We start from the raw sequence: 17,682 nt of genomic DNA, 5'->3' as shown, positions 1-17,682 counted from the left end.
ACCTGAACCATAAACACTTTGCATTAGCTTAGACCGAGACAATCGCAAAGATTCCGAGGAAATCAAAGAGATGAAGCGAGTAACTAGCACGTTCCCCAACATTTATTACAACCGGAACTCAGAGCTATTGCCTATCACTTGGAATTTGCAGTTTATTTTCTCCACTCATTTAGATAAATGACAAAGCCACGCCAAACACCCCAAAGCGTGGCGGAGTAACTCTTATGCTGACAAGCATTTGTCGCCTTCTGCACCATTTAAGAATGATGTAGATTTTCTTTCAGACATTAACTCGTAAATAACCGAGTAACCAAACGGCAGCACCATAGCTTAGCTATATGGGTAGGAAAAAATACTCAAATTCGGCTAGGCTGATTTAGGAATGGAAATAAGCCTCCTAGGTATTTCAAAGAAAAATAGTCCCAAAACTTGTCAATTATTAAAGTTCCATTCCAAAAAGTGCCTTAAGACCTTAAGCAGCAATCTACCAGACAATCTGTAAAGGCTAAATAAACACTAGTGAGAAGGTTACTTATAAGTGCACAACAGCGATTAAGTGCTAAAATCCAATTTGTGGGAGTTGTGTATTTTAACAGTGTTTAGGCTCAATGAAACCAGAATTTATGTTATGAGGGTAGTTAGTTAATTAACGATGTTACGCATTAGCGCTAACCATTTGCATTGAATATTTTGTGAAGTATCAATCGGGAAAAAAGGATTATACAAGAGTAACCCGAGGATGCTTTTTGCTTTTGTAAAATCGATTATGTTCATGGATCAAGTATAGAAATTATGGAACTATGCTAAACGCTTTTGTTTAGCGTACCTTCCACTCTGGACATTGCTATGGTCGCTTAGTATCCTTTTTTTCTGTAAAATGCCTTTGAAATATTTTAATTAAAAAGTGGCTATCCTAAAGTATCAAATATGAGCCTCAGCGAATGCAGTAACAACCTACTGTAAGACATTCGACTACTACCCTTAACTAGGGTACCTAAAGCTATTCAAACTGCTCTTGGTTCACTACATTTTTTCTCCAATTTTGCCCTTACTGCAGAACCACAATGACTACCCCGACACCTATGTTGTTATTTAATTCATTAGAGATGCATAGTAGTGCCACAAATATGTCCAACCTATTCCCATATTTCTTGGCTGACATCAGGTACTATTTAGATAAGCATCATAACCACTGGCGGGGTTCTCGGTTCTTATGCTGAATCCGTCTCGGGCTCTTGCTTTGATGGGTGCCTAGGTTTTGGAAGTACTTTTATGATGCATTATTTGTGTTGATGGTGGACTTCTGCCGCTTCCCTTGTCGTTTGTTTCACTAGCAGTCGCGACCCCGCCGATTCAAGCAGATCATGTTTCTTGTGGGATTCCCTTAAGCAAGTTACAAAGTGCGTCGCTGTCCCGCGACTACTAACGTGCCATAACACGTTGAATTATTTTCCATTGAAGTATTTCAATGGACCGAGTTTGGCATCCTGCGCAGTTCTGCTTGATTCCAACACATAAAAGGTGAGTTTCGTGATGAAGATTGCAGGAGCCATTTGACGATTCTGTTCTTTTTTGGCGGGAATCGGTGACAATTCCATCCTTGCCCTGACTAATTTTGCCTCTATTTCTGGATTTCAGGCCTGGTTGTGGTGGATTTGACTTTTTGAGCGCGGTAGGTTTGCCTATCGTCCTTTGAATATACTGCCTTATTTGGAGTTTATCAATAAAATTTCCGCTCGACTCGGTTTTAGAGGTGTTCTGTACGAGTTGAAACTGGGGGTGTTTTGCATGGTTGCCGAAATGTTGGATGCCCCATCTCGGATGCTTGTGTGGTCCCTTTTATTGTGAGACTGTTCTATTTGGATTGGAACTAGTCTCTTGGATACTTGTCATTCGGTCGTTTAGTTAAGTACACCCGCGGTGATGTTTATCATGTGAAATCTAAGCTGTTCACGGTGTCATGTGGAATTCTGGTGAGGTAAGGTGCGGTTTTTGCCTATGCAATTGATGCGACATTCTAACCTACGTTGGGTTACACGCCTTTACTTTTTTGGCCCTGCTATTGCGGGGGCTGTTCATTGTTGCCCCGGTCTCTACCCTCGTCCGCTAGGATACCTCAGGCCGTTTACTTGGCTCACCGTGTCAATACGTTATTGTGCATTGCTGAGGTTTGTTGCTCTGCGACGTTCCTTCTAATGTCAGCATTCTAAGGTCCGTGATCCCGCCTCAGGCTCAACAGATCGCACATTTGTCCGTTGTAAGTTGGTGTGAAAGCCGAAACATTTGATCAACCGCCTCTCGTGCAAGCTCAGAGTGAGGCGATTCCCTCCACATCCATTCCCTACCTGTGGACCATCTTTTACCCACAGACATGTCGATCATCTGCATCGTCAGTAGGGTTGGGCACTTGTGGGATGCGGTGAGGTGCTGCGTCACTTTGGTCCCAGAACTGTTTCCTAGATATCTGTTTCTACGCGCGAGAGACAGTATTTGCAATGCTGTTCAAGTGCTCGGATGATCAGGTCAGGAAACAGACTGCATCAGCTAGGAGGGCCTGAAAGAGCCCAACTGGGCGACACCGGCGTTAGTACGTGAATCGGGAAAAGCTTTAAGTTTGCGTCAGCGTTTTATTCCAGAATACTGAATCGGTAGCGACTTCAGCAACCGAGGGCGTGTTGCCGCCCACGGCAGAAAGGCAACGCAGATCACCATCAACGAATGTATCTCCGCGATCCAATGACAGAGATGTAGAAGCTAAACAGCACACCCCCAAACGTGCCATCGCTGAGATGCTACGCTTTGAGTAATAAATGCATTTACAAAACACCGTTTTTTACACATAAAATTGGGGGAATGAATCTATAGTACAAATGAAAGACTTGGTCAATCAAACCAAATTGAGGAAGACGGGCCACGTCATCCATTGAACCCCGGACTCAAGTGAGCGATGATGGCGTTCGCCTTCTCAGCGGCCACATTGTAGTCGGCTGCATTGTCGCGTAGGAACGCTTCACACAGTGCCCGCAAACCGGCCAGGTCGGGATAATCAGTGGACGCACAGCTACGCACGTTTAGAAGGGCGGAGAAGATGCTGCGCCAGACCTCTATCGCTCGGTAGACTCGGCTGCAAAGGTAAGAATGACAAAAGTAATTGAAGTGCCTTCACAGGAAGATAACGCTGGAAAGATTGGGGTCGATGTCGATCACAAAGACACCTATCTAATAGCGTTTTGTCTATGAACCGGTGTAGGTAGTTAATATGTGCCGCAACCCACTTTAGACCTTACTAGGGCTCATTCGTGACACGTTCACCCACAATTGTTTGAACATTGTCGTAGTGGCAACATCAGCAACATCATCAACAGAGCACTTTCCCCAACAAGATCTACCCATCTTGGGGTGCTTCACCACCAACATGAAGTTGACAGAACGATTTTTAGTTTTGGACTGTTTTTTTTTCGTTACTGCACCTTCTCCACACGCTTCACAGTAAATTTTGCGGAAAAACTTTACAGCTTCATCGAAATTGTGCAAAATCCCATTCGTAAGCCGGACAGGCTCAAATTGCACTCATCAGTTTGTGATGCGAGAGGCCAAATGAATAGGACTGCAATAAAGGCCACGAACAGAGCGTGGCATATCGATAGTATGACTCGCATCTCTATCTTACACAATCACATCCACTTTATAAGTCATAAGAAATCATTCAATAACCCATCCCGCACAAATTGTTGGTGGGTACTCTAGTGTAGAAGAAGTGGGTTAGTTTGAAGGAATCAGGCTTCCTAAACTACTATTGGGATTAAAAAGAGGACTACTCATCTGGTTTTTGTTTAAATTGCCTAGACCATTGACGCTGAAATCTACGCTGAGCTGCAGTAAAGGCTCATTTGAACTGGAACTGGAAAACTATTTGGTTATAAAAAGCCAACACTATCCAGGATCTGTTATAACACTGCCGGATTTTGCACATTGACACAAAAAGACGTAGTTATAGCGACGGTGGGTGAGCTTACTTTGAACGTGGCAGGGCCTTGGGACGCCATTCGCCGTTGAAGCATTCCACCTCCATGTAGCGCTTGAAGACCAGAGTGTAGATTACACCGGCAATGTTAAACAAGTCCAGCTGCGTGTTAGAGGGATTAGGAAAGGGAGAAATAAACATAACAATAAAATGCATCGAAAATGGTCCGAACAACAGCAGTAGCAATCTTTTCCTGGAAATGCGGTCAGATGGCGAATTGGGAAATTAATAAAAATTGTAAGGTATCGGTACATAATCGGTATTTTGAGGTGCTGAACCCAACTGCAACCCATTATTCCGCCAATTTCCTCAAATAAATAATGGAATAATCATTGGTAGACCAGAAGTTTGCCAAAAAGCTGAGGATGAAATGCAACCGCTATTGTCTGAATTGCTTCGATACTGAATCCCCAATACCTGCACCTGGACTGCCAACACTATTTCGGATCCGCCTCAAGCAGGAACCGATTCCAGAGGCATGAAAAGGTACGAAAAACCCATTATTAATACGAATCTCTAAATTTATTTTCAAAAGCAATATGCCATTTAAAAACTCCCCTCTCTCTTTATTACTTGTAAAAATGTACGCCAAATTCATTTTCAGGTAGAGTAAAACATTTAAACGGGAAAACAAATTTTCGACGTAGCTAAGCCGGTTCTATAAAGGTCAAAGCAAAGATGATAGCGGATCCAGCGCTGACTGGTCCTACGCTCAAGAGTCACCACAACCGAAACGTCCAAATGCGTCTCATCGATTCGGTGCAGAATGCTGACTTCAAACACAGACCTGTCACCACCCCAGTTCAAAGGAGTCGTCAATTAAAGTGGTGTTACCGGTTCAAGGGTATGCCTAATAAATTAACAGGCAAGTTAATTTCTTGCTCTCGAAACGACTGCTTACGTCGAGAACGTTTCGCGATACTCGCTACCCCAAATTCGAGGAATCAAATCCAACAATTCCAAAGGAAGAAGCATTCAAATTCACCATTAACGGGTCCAAAAACCATCAGTCCATCTGTCCTTCCAGAAACTAACTCCTGATATTTTGATTGAGGAGAACTGATAGTAGAAACTAAGAGGTGCTGAGACGGTAAAGCAGTGATGGCAAGACCTGCCTGATAGGTCCACGGCCGACCGGTGAGCATCTCGATGCAAGGGAAGGAGCGCTTCTTTTCTACCTTAAACGCCGTGTCCGGTGGAAATCGGGCCATGTCAATGCAGAGTCCGAAATCCAGGAGCACCAGGACCTTCGTGCATCGGCCAGACATCAGGCAACCGGTGAAATCGTCGCCCTGTCAAGAAAGGACGTTTTGCTACAGATGAGAGAGAACACCTTTACCACTTTGTGTTGTACTTGAACTGCGAAACAAAATTAAACGTCAGGTGGTTAAAAGTGGATGGAATCTTGATATCTGCTAGTACTTTTGGTGACAAAGGGTTCAAAAAGAGCAAATCATTGGACGCTTCTAATGAAGTGACAATAGTAAAATCCAAATCAAGGAAATGATTGACAAATCTCAGAAACCAAGATAGAATACACTTTTATCAAGTGATCCCCATACTAACCTTAATTAAACCAAATTTGATCCAACTCCACGTGAATGATCATACGTGGAGGATGGTATGCATAATCTCCTCATCGGACAGAGTTTTAACTATCTGATGATTCGGCAGGTTTAGGGTGTTTCCACTCAAAGGGATAATGTAGGGATCGAAATGAAGAGACGGGAAATTGGGGAAACAGCCAAAGCTGGAATTCAGGCAGATGACTTGTGCCTTGAAACTGAATACCACTGCTCTGGTCATATTTAGATGAGATGTAATACTGCCAACTAATCAGTCCCTTTTCCAAGTAACAATTCCAAAGTTGTACATGAAAAATAGCTAGCAGCGACGCAGACGACAGCGTAGTCCGTGTGGCTTCGTTTAGCTGTTGAATCAAGTGTGTTAAGCCGTTAGACAACTAAAATCCCAAAAACGGAGTCACCCAGGTGATTTAATTTAATGCGGATAACTGATCCAAAAACCAGCCACACCGGGAGCAGATGTATATGATGGAGATAACTGCAGCCCTAGAAAAACGTTTCTGGTCGATTTTCCAGAAGATCCCGCTGACGACTGACCCTTAAGCATTGTAGAAAGTCTTGCCCTCGCTCGATCCCTCCCGATTGGCTCACATGGAACATCAACTCGACGGCCAAGGTAAATCAGTCACGATCAGCCATACGTGGGCTCACACCCGGACGTCTCCACCATCTAGCCAACGGGCGCGTCTGCTCTGGTGGTACGCGCTTTGTTTACGCGTTTACGTCGGTAATCAAACCTCTGCAGTGAGGTCTTTGTCTATTTTTTTTATAAACCTGGAAGCAAGAGAGGATTCAGGCAACCCACGTTGAACATTTAGTGGTACAGTTTAAAACAGTATCCGCCCCAAACCCACGCAACTGTAAGGCTTGATAGCTTTATCATTAAAATATTTAATAATAAATTGAACTAGCAAATGAATGGGTTCTCACATTAATCAACGCAGTAGGCGTCTTTAGAGGAATCATCCTAAAGTTCATTCCTCTGTTTTGCTGCCACAAAACAAGAGGAAGGTATAAAAACATGTAATTATTGCCAGACTTTAAATGCACTGAATTCCCCTCCATAATCACAAGTGTTTTAAATGAGGTGGAAAACGGTCCAAAACTGAATCACCAACAAAGGTGGTGGCTATTTAGCGATCCAGTTTCATTGGTTTCTTGTAATAGGATCGCTTGTTTATCACGGCTACGAAATTTTCGACCGAGCAGTCTGGACCACTCAAGAGAGAAAAGGCAGTTACCTTACAAGACAATGCATCACATTCATCCCGTCGCATTCAGTGGCTCCAATATTACCATGTCACCCCATAGGCAATTAAAGCGGGCCTTCTTGTTGCAAGATACTTAAACGAGACACCGATAGGTTGAAAAAAATTCGCCTTTGGTAGCTTACGTACACTTCAAAAAATCGCGCGTATAAACAAATCTTACTCTCATATTTAGCATTATAGCATTATTATATGGATATTCAGATGCAAATACACCGTTCCTACTTACAGACTGGAGTTCCTCAGCATTCACAGGCGTCTGGATCTTTTATCAATCGTCTGGAGTGACTCTAGCATCCAACAAACGGAAAGCCAAATCAAGTTTGTTTAAACCCACTCACAGCCATCCCCTCTTCCTCCGTTCCTGCATTCGTCACAGTCTCATCCAACACCGAGACATCCAAAAGGGGAAACCGATCATTAATTCGGAGGTTATCCGGCTTAATATCGCCATGAATAATTCTTGCATGATTATGCAGTCCTTCGGCAATCCATAGGAGCTCCAGACTGAGGTACAGCGCCACCAGCTCCTCTTCATATCGCAAAAGTGATGGTGGTGACGATGGTGACAAAGAGCGGCGGAGAGAGGGCCTCAGAGATGACTGCAGCGCTCTGCCATTCTTAATCTTTTTCGAACTTATTAGTTGCCGAGGCAAGAGACCATAGTTTAACAAATTCAACAGGCCCACCGAGTAGAAGGGCATGAGCAAGCAGGTAAAGTGCCCGACGCTGTGAGTGAGTGCCAAAGCGGGACAAATTGAGGGCCGCTAAAGGGAAAAATGGTTGAATTGCCATGAATTCAAAAAGAATGCCTTTTGAGCATATGTATTACTACATATGGCTAATTGGCTTCAGACAGGGAGGTGAGAACACCACCTATTTCAACGATCTCCCAACCCTTGCAAGCTAATTGTAGGAATACCTTGATAATTATCGCTTGAATTTCACACGGAGACTGGAGAAGCGATAATGTAGCAGAGGAATATTTGTTTTAGTTATGTACCTAAATAGGTGAGCCCTCTCCAATCGCCTACAACAATACCCACTAGTAACACAATGAATTTTTCATAACGTTTAATCTCATACATCGACAATAAAGCTACTTCCTAGGACTGTATACCCTCATATTTTCTTAAGAAATAACTTGGACGCTACAGCTGCACTCACCACGTCAATAGCGATCCTACCGCTACGGAAAGCGGAGACAACACGCCTCCTCGTCTCACGCATGTAGTAAAACTCCAGTGGAAAGTCTGGTTTCTCCACCTTAACCACTCGCAGGATGCCGGCTAAAGCACCATTGTTACTGATTCGCTGCTGCTGTTCTGGAAGACATCCCACAGTGGTGGTATCCATTAGAGCAGTAGCAGCATCTGAATTGGCGTCTAGGGGGGGAAGGAGACGAACCAAGTAGACAATACCATAGGTTCCAGAACCCAAACGACACTGTACCGCGTAGCGCTGTTGCCCTAGAATGGAAAAAAAATCGCGACAGGAAAGCTCTGCCATTCAAATGTAGATGGAAATATAACCCCAAACTCATGTAATGATGATAGAGCTGTGAAGGATGAAGCTAAGCTGAAAGCGAACAACAACCAAAACGCCAGATATCAAGGAGCATTGATCCATCGTTTAGAGACTTTTTGAATCAGAAACAGTCAAAATTTTCCAACTCGATTTTAGTCTCGTGAAAGGAATTGTACATTTTCCTACCCAAGATTTTTCCGGTTGAGGCAGTCAGAACCAAAGTTCTGAATGAGATGAGAAACCGACTAAGAGACGCTTCAAAGAGCCATTAAAAAATTTTGGCCATTCATTACAAGAATCCGCATTGCACCCCTTGAAAATTTTCTACACTATTCTTTAAGCGACCCAAAGCGGTGAAGCCGAGCAACGCTTAATCCAAAGTAGAAGGTGCGCCTCTCGGCAATCCGGATCACTTATGCGCATCATAAATACTAACGAGACTGAGAAACTAGAAGACAACCGAGCAGAGATTCGTGCAGTTTAGTTTGAAGTTCAAAGATTAGAAATAGGTAAAACAAGTAATTCTATCTACGATGGGGATAATGGCTTGCTTGAACCAAACACAGCACCAAGACAAACGAACATGGATTTACAATCTATTTTTTCCCAATCAGTGTCTTTGTCGAAGGTGTCAAATTTAGTAATGGCTGCCAGGTTATTATTTAACTTTGATATTTCAAAAGATTCAACTCAATAATCAAAAGAGCTGCAATAACAGAAATTAAAGTGTTGAAAACGGACAAAAAGGATGGAGTTATGAGGGAATTTTAAAAGGGCCTTCCCCCTTCCCTTAGCTTTGCATATTTTATTTGTTATTTCAATGTAAGTAGTCAATACTTAAGTAAGAAAAGTATAATGGCCGAACACGATTTGGGATTTAAAAAGGAGAGGGGAGAGGCTCAAGCCGACGATGCACGTGCACAATAATGCTATAAATATAAAAGCTAAAGGTAAAAAATAGTGAATTTTGGAGATTGGCTGCAGGTTAAACAAATAAAGTTAGGCGCAAGTTTGTTTTACGAAATGGTGGAAGGGACGTGAAGCTACCAAAATTAACGATTCAAGTACTCCTGGAATCAAGATCCGCACTAAAGACATCGAACTTGTTAATTTAATACTACAGACTGGAAAAGAGGTCATTCAGACGTCAAGCTTATATTAAGTACTATTGAGATGGTTCATCTTAGCCATAGCTGCAAAGACAAATGGGTTGACAGGTGTACCTAACCAGAGAACATGCTCAATACAGTCCACAATGCTGCTTCACCCACCTCAGTCACTTTTAGCCAAAAGCATAAAGTTACGGAAACTAAATACTTACAATGCTTTATTTGATAAAATCAATTTGAATAGTCTATTTTGATTAAAATGAATCACGAAATCCCCTAAGGCCGTGGATATCTCAGTCGAATAGCCGACAATCAAACCTGAACAAGATGAGGGACATTAGACCCAGCTTAAACCGTCACTCACCGAACTGAAAGATGGACTTAGAAGGCGATGCTGATCTGACAACGAAATAGCTAGACCAATCAACCACTCGGGGAGCTACTTTGGTCCAGAATACCTTGCTGAATTTGAAACACCATGGATTCACGCCTTCATCTGTTTCCCGCTCTTTTATTGTCTGACTGAAGGAAGGCTGCTTCAAAAGTAGTTCTCGTACCTATCGAAAAACAAGCTATCTTGTACTCAGGTACAAGAATAAAACGATGGTGACGACAAAGGAAATGAACCTGTCCAGGAGAGAAAAGTTGAGTGACGACAGTGGGAGAGGTGGTGGCACTGGTGCTCGGCGCTTCGTTGGGACAAAGCGACTGCTCGAGGAAGTAGTTGGAGACATCGATGAGATGGCGATCCTCTCGTTTCAACGGCATCCGCTCTAAAGTGGGCAGTTCGGATAGCTCGGACCGTCTGTTCTCAAGGAGAGCGCGTTTTGAGAGATTGTAGCCAGCTTCCTCGTTACCGCAACTGTTTTCGTCACCTTCACCATCAAAATTTAAAGGAGGATTCTCGAAACAAATCGCCTTTCTATGAGACACAGAAAAAGTCAATACATTATAGCCAACCCGATAATTTCTGTTGGTATCTAAAGGAAGGAATATAATTTAAATTTAATTCCTTTTTAAAACTTAAGGAAGACTTGATAATGAATCGAGACTATATTTGAAAAGGGTTCGACTTGGCGACAAGCTATTGCACTTGATTTAATTAACCGTTAAAGGTTTTATAATTAGAGGTTCTCGAAAAATCATTCGGTAATAAACTATCAACCAGACAAGATATATTTTTTGCAAAATAATGAAATGAACAGTGACTCGCCTTCGACGACCATGACATACGTACTCAAGGGAAGAATTCGACTCCTCGCGGATACTTAACAGTTCCCCCTGAAGCAAGCCACACAAAAATCAAATAAGTCAAATTACAAATCTTAAACTTCCCCTGATAAGTTAGTGAAAGCAAGAGTTTAAAACATTCCCCATTTTTACCATGTAAAGCCCTACATCATGGCAACACATAAACAAATGTAAAAGGGAAAACTCGTAATTCATGTTAAGCAAACCTTCGTCGTATCAGCAATTTCACCCATAAGGCATTTGATTAGGATGTAAACTTCAGCAGACACGAATGGGTCATCCCATACGGTCGACATGTGCTCCTCTCCGTCTAGGAAAACAAATAGCATGAATCAAAGAAGATTGTTACGTGAATTCTTTAAGTCACCTAATTGCCAAATGAAATCATTAGCAGTCTCAAGAACATGAAGGAGGTTGATAACAAATAAAAAAACCTTATAGAAGGTCTAAAAACTAAAGCGAAATTATTTACGGTATGGCGAAACGATTCTAGGGTAGAAATCAAGAAGGAACCTTAACGGCACTTTATTTAATCGAAAAGGCAAATAGTTTCAACTTTGCTCATTACAAAAGAATTATATTTGACTAAAAATAATGAGCAATTATCGGCCATGTAAGAGGACAAATCGATTTACTTCCGGTCATAAGTTTTTGTGCATATCGTTGCATGAGAAGTGCCTCCATGGGCAACTCTGATCGGCTAGGAACGGATCCAAGGATGGAATTAACATTATCAAACGGTGAAGTGAGACGAACTTGGAACCAGATCTTGCCCCGAGCCTCTTCAAAGCACTGTTCGCCATGAGATCCGCGCAGCAACTGTATAAAAGACAGACATGTGAAGCTGAATAATCCGTGCTCAATACCCCAAGTTAGCAAGTAAACAAACCTTTGGACTGCACGCAAAGACCTCAGGCTCCATTTAACGTTAAAAACGTTGGATGCCTAAAAGATATCAAACGACTAAAGCAAGGTATATAACAACATTGTTTCTAATCAAGTTGGTAACAGTACGGCGCTGAAGAAACGGCACCGATTCATAGTACTTAACAAGAAACCCAATGCTCCGATAATAAATAGCGATGATATAGCAAATAAATGCCGTGCCATAATGAGACGCGGGATTCCTACGGAGCTACTGATGCATCCACACTCGAAATTACTACACAAAGCTACAAAGACACACTAAGCAAATCAAACTTTTAACTTCAAGAATGGTTTCAAAACAACGAAGCACATAGAAAGGCAGATGAATGGCGCCCACCCTCACTGCCGAAAACACCCTATGTTCAGTTTCGTCGATTTGAAGGGCTGTCCAACTCCCGATATGTTAAAACAATCCAACTTGCCATGAATCGCAGTATTTAGTGAGTTTTTTAAAAACTTAAAACTAAATAAAGTTTTGTCACTTTTTATTCACTACATCGGGTTTGATGTGATTTCCCAAATGGTATGCAATTACAGTGACTTCAAATAGTACCAGATTTTTTATATCAGAACTATAAGTTATTCTGATTGTATGAACCTAAAACATCTAATGATTGCTTTGATACGAGCATTCAAGGGACGGTTTCCCAGAAATATCGGCCGACTTGCTTATTTTCAAAATCAGCTCTTGGCGCAAATAAGATAAGATTACTTATTTTTGCTCTTTTGTGAGATCTTGTTCGGCTTTAAACTAATCTGCACTTAGTAAATACCAACTGGCATACCGGTATGCATACTGCAGCTCCTCGAGACTTCCTCATGTCCAAGGAATACATAATTCTCGGGCTGAACATTTATTGCGGCCTTACAAATTGTCTCGGGGGTGCTGGCATGGTCCGGAGGGCAGACTGCCAGCGAAGGAAAAATGTCTTAGCTTTTTAAGTGGCGCGTTCCAAACCGAGAGTCAAACGACCAAGTATCGCACCGGACATGCGAATGTTTTGACCTACGCCTGAAAACGATCATCAGGAAGTTCTACAGACTGCGTGCCTCTAAGAGCTTTAACATGCACGTACCAACTGAGACGGCCTCAACTTTACTCAAGCTGTTTATACTACCCCTATACCCTCAGACTTGCACAAGGCCGTACCTCCCTCCTCCCGCAATCCCCTCGGCACGGTGCGATACCGCCTTCCAACTGCACAATCCACAGCCACACCTCGACGTCCATAAACCGGCATCTCTACTTTGGCTCCAGGGCCGCCTCGAACCAAAAGTTAGACTACCACTACCGCCAGACTGCCTAGACCGCAGCAGCTACACCACCACCCCCCCGCCACGGCTGAAATACTACAATCCCCAAGCATCGCAACAGGTAACCGCCCCACTGACCTCAAAGTGGGCAAGCCAAAACCTGAGTAACAGGTTCCAAGTTGGTCCTTGCGGGCTAAACCCGTGCCGATCACAAAAAGCGGCATGCTGCAACACCCACATCTGTCTGTGTGGAAAATCACTAGGGAACATGTAGTTTCCGAAAGAGTGCCCGCGCGCACAATACCTTAGGCACCAGTTTAGTCCACACACCGAGCCGGCACCGTAGCAAACATCACGAGGACGCAGTGGCCCACAGCACTCGGAAACCAAAATTGTTTGACCCATTCGGCGCACAAACGCACCGACAACAGTCTCGTCGCAAAATCGTTTATGAATTTGGGAAAACTGATAAAAAATGGGGCCATTATGGTCGTTGTACGCATTACAAGGGCAGCGGGGTAGTAGCGGGATGATTAATAGGAAATGCAAAACGCAAAGGAGCTCGATAATGGGACGACATCGACTTGGTACAGGGGAAACACGAGTAGAACGCGCAAGCGTATTGACTGCTTACACTTGATCAACTACCTCCCACTCCGATTTATCTTCATTCTTCTGTGCACCTCTCGAGCCCGCGTCATCATCGGTTGCAACAGAAGCACAAGCTTCATCCTTCAACGATTTTCCAGACAAGTCCGTCCCATCAAGAGATTCACGTTTCGCCTTCTCTACTTCAGCCGCCGCCTTTTCAGTCTCACGCTTGACCTTCTCCTTCTCGAACTGCTTGTCGATTTCACTCACTACGCTCGTCAAGAGTTCTCGCGAATGTCTCAACAGGTAGTTGTAGGTCGCAACAAGGCTCTTATTGTCTCGACTTGCCCGTTGCTCTTCACGCAGCTTTTCTTGGAATTCACGATTCTCTTTCTTGAGGCGATCTTCGAAGTCTTTACAGACGTTCAGACGGGATCGGGTCCTCTCGAGTTCTTCCTTAATCTGGAAGAATTGGAATTCCATGGACTTTTTGTTTTCTTCAGCCGCTTCAACGCGCTTGAGAAGCTCCTCACCACCAGCCGAAGAAGCGACAATTATTCTAAAAAGGATGCTTGTTAAGGAAGTAGCAACCGAAAGCTTACTTCGAAGCGCCTTGTGGTTTTTCGCCACCGAAGAGAAGATCATTCCCAGCAGCAAGATCACGAACGAACTCAGGATCACAAGAATTCAGCTTTAATGTCGCAACGTCGTTGGGATCTCCTTCAACAACAGCGCGATCAGTTAAGTTCCTGAATCGAACATTTTCGCGATGCGACACCTTGGAGACGAGTTTTTTCATCTGGGCCTTGGAGTAACCCAGATTAAGAAGATGCAGGATAGTAGTCAGATCGTGATCACGAATAAACCCGGCGTGACCGAGGTCGAAGAAGGTAAAAGCGAAGAGTAGATCGAAGTCAACAGTGCGGCGCATCTTTCTTTGCTTGCTTGATTCCTCGTCATCACCTGCTGGAGACAACTCCTCATAGTCGTCGTCACGTCGACGTTTGGGATCCGGCTCATCGTGACCATTTTGATCGGACCTTCACGGAAAGAAAACAGCAAATGAAGAAACAGATATGAACAACCGGCAACGGGGAGATCTACCACCCTATCCTTCCTCGCTTTTCCCTTCACCTCCCCCCCGAAAACGAAGCCCTTCTTTTGACACTGCGAGTACGCTCAACTACTAGTAGTAGTGTAGCACAATAAGTTGCCTCGTACTTTCCATCCTTTTCGGGGGCAGAGTAGATGGCCTTGAAGATAGTGAAAGCGCAGTCACGCTGCATCATAGTATGGAATTGCTCCGCAAACAGAGACACTTCAAAGTTGAGCTCCTTCTGCTCCTCACCCTGGTAGTTGAGGAGAGAATGAAGTGAGACGCGGTGACAATCGAAACGACCACCACGCGCTGCCCTGTTAGGGTGAACAAGGATAGCCGGCTTATCGCCCAACCGATAGAGGCGCTCCAAGCGACGACGTTCTTTTTCTGACATATCCTTCGACAGATGTTGCTGATGCTGATGTTCTTCCTTTGGCTGCCCAGAGGCTTCAGCCAGACTAGACGGCGCATCTTCGGCTGCAGTAACAAGCAAAAAGGGAAGGCATTAACCGGCAGTGCTCTCTCCAAGCAATCGCCTTTCCACAACGACCCCGATTCCACGTAACTGATTAATCATCAAGTAGAAAATACGCACGATTTTCGGGGCAGCCACCGTATTGGGGAAAAAACGCAAAGTACCACACTTACCCGCCACCTTTGTGGGTTCCTCCGGCGCCGGAGTTTCAGCATGTTTCAATTCGGTCATCTCAGCCTTCCTCTCATCATCAAGCGCATTCTGTAGGCGGCACACAAGGCTAGCTTTAACCCCCTTGCAGTCAAGATTGCGAGCACTCAACTCAGCCCTCAGCTCCGTCACCTATTAGCAGCTAGTTATGGTTGTACTAATCAAACACCAACCTTCATGCTATTGATATCCAGTTTTGAATAGTGAGTTGGTTCTCCTTCAGCACGCTCAGCGTGGGAGCTCTCTTGACTTTCGTCTAAGACTGACTCAGAGACCTGAGCAGTCTCCATCGGCTCAGAGACAGGTTGCTCAGATTTGGTAGGTTCTTCCGCCCTCTCCGATTCCGGAGACTCAAACAGCTTTTGAAAAGCGTCCGTGTACATCTTTTTTGTCTTTTCCCACTCTTCCTCAGACGGCACAAGATGGGAAATGTCGGGAATGAAGAAGACGACAACTTCCTGCTTGTCCTCGCTGATCTCGCGCTCCTCCTCCTCCTCGGTCATCGTAGGAGCTTTTGTGGCAGCAGCCCGATAGTAGCGAATCTCGAGGAAGCGCACCCTTCAAAGAAAAGAGCGAGATGTCCCAATAAGTGTCCTTACCACTCGGTTACAGATGATAGATCTACGCCAGTAAACCCCTTGAAAGTCCTAATAGCTGTGTTAATGAGCGTTTGCGAATTGCTATCCGGATCTGGGCCATCCAGACTGGGTGACCAGGGACCTCCGATGGCCAGTGTCTCACTTTTCGACTTTCCACCGACTAAAAAGTGTATATTCTTAATAGCCGGGATCTTTTCAGAGTCAACCTTCTCATCAGCAGCACGGAAGGTTTGTTTATACAAATCGCCTAGCTCAGGTGAAGCAACCGGCATTACACGAACCGAATACGAGTAATCCGCATCCGGAACGTTCAGAGCGTTAGTCGGATGAACAAAGTGTGTCTCCACATCCTTGTGCAAAATCTGGGCAGCAGAGGTAATAAACACTCAAGTATGAAACCTACGTATACATCCGATTTAGTGGCGATCCGCATCGGCTCGTGCAACGGGAACGCTTCCTGCCACGTGAAACAAGCCTTGGAAAAATCGGCGGGAATATTAAGATTGTAGTGCATAAGCTTGAGTTCGGGAACCGTCGCAGACATTAAAGTAAGTGGAAGTTTGGGGAATTTCACCTCGTAGCGACCGGTATATTGAGGCCTCCTACCAGATCTGCTGTCTTTGCGTTGGTAGGTGTCATGGCCGTGGGATCGCCTGTCACTAACCGGACTTCTACCTCTTGGACGCTTGCCGCCGCGATAATCGTCACGCGGACGTCTGTAGGCATCATCTCGGTAACCTGCACCACTATATGGCTTTCCCATTGGATTATTTGTGTAGATGGGCCGCCTGTCCATGGGATTAACATAATAGCCCATGTTGGCACCCATCGCAGGTGCACTCGGACCCATATACCCCCCACCAACACTATACCCGGGACCTTATAAAGTGCATAAATGTATACGCCAAAATGAAATTACCATTTCGTCCCCAACTGCGGCCAGCCATATTAGCCAAACGAAGTATTGAAACCGACGCCCGAGGAATTTAAACAAGTATCAGATCAGTTCGTTCATCGTCCTGAGTTTACCAAGGAATAAAGTATGCATTAAAGACCCCAATAATATTTTAATTTATTTTAATCTTGTTTTTAAATTTTTGAACTGACATTTAAAGGTATTGAGTTGTACTTAATGGATAAGTTGAAGCTGCTGATGCACAAATCACTCTTCCAGTCCCTTGACAATAATGGTGTTACCGAGCACATCACCTCCGGGTTAGTTCGGAAGCGGAATGTGATTACCTCCTCCGCCGTCAACTCAACATATACTAACTCAATTTGATCGAATAGTTGAAATCAAATTGCAGTTAATCGCAATCCTAAAACGCCTAATGGTTAGGAAAATAAAACAACAGACTGTGTGCCATGATCAAGTTGGCCAGAGGTGCGACCTTAAAGCGGCACACTGGCCTTTACTGCTAAAAGGCCATGCCGCAGAGCAGAAGTGCAACATGCATTGACCGAAGTGCAATCTTTCTTAGAGCACGCTTAGTTAGAATAACAAATCAAACCGTTCCAGACGCTCCTGTGGTCAATCTTCTGCGTCGACCATCACAGCGGACTGCTTGTAAAATCTACTGGGGGGCAGGAATTGTAATGGCACCCCAATCCTCAGGACCGAAAGATACTCTGCAACGAAGGCATCCCGTGTGCCCGTCGCTAGTCAGATGTGAATTAGGTTAGAATCTGAGTTAATTATTAAAGCACATGATTTAAAATAGTTTCAAGGGGCCACTATTTCGTATCTATTCCTCCTCGCCAC

General features: G+C 44.1%; 1 protein-coding gene across 1 annotated transcript; it reads right to left on the bottom strand. All coding sequences in view use genetic code 11, as the record gives it.

The window, feature by feature from the left end:
• Nucleotides 1–2,916: 2,916 nt before the first annotated feature.
• Nucleotides 2,917–16,770, bottom strand: EGR_02018 (Cell division cycle and apoptosis regulator protein; the record flags this gene model as incomplete). The annotated part of the gene is made up of 17 exons (XM_024491267.1): nt 2,917–3,124; nt 4,017–4,126; nt 5,098–5,316; nt 7,220–7,645; nt 8,046–8,347; nt 9,879–10,071; nt 10,142–10,436; nt 10,752–10,795; nt 10,972–11,075; nt 11,401–11,584; nt 13,595–14,096; nt 14,140–14,577; nt 14,759–15,113; nt 15,285–15,453; nt 15,495–15,879; nt 15,921–16,282; nt 16,324–16,770. The coding sequence occupies 17 exons, from the start codon at nt 16,768–16,770 to the stop codon at nt 2,917–2,919; spliced, it is 4,743 nt and encodes a 1,580-aa protein (XP_024354410.1).
• Between the last annotated feature and the right edge of the window lie 912 nt (nt 16,771–17,682).

This window comes from Echinococcus granulosus (assembly GCF_000524195.1).
Source record: "Echinococcus granulosus chromosome Unknown EG_S00008, whole genome shotgun sequence".
In the NCBI taxonomy this organism is placed as follows: Eukaryota; Metazoa; Platyhelminthes; class Cestoda; order Cyclophyllidea; family Taeniidae; genus Echinococcus; species Echinococcus granulosus.
The sequence above is the reverse complement of the archived record's forward strand: the minus strand, read 5'-3'. Positions and strand labels throughout refer to the sequence as shown.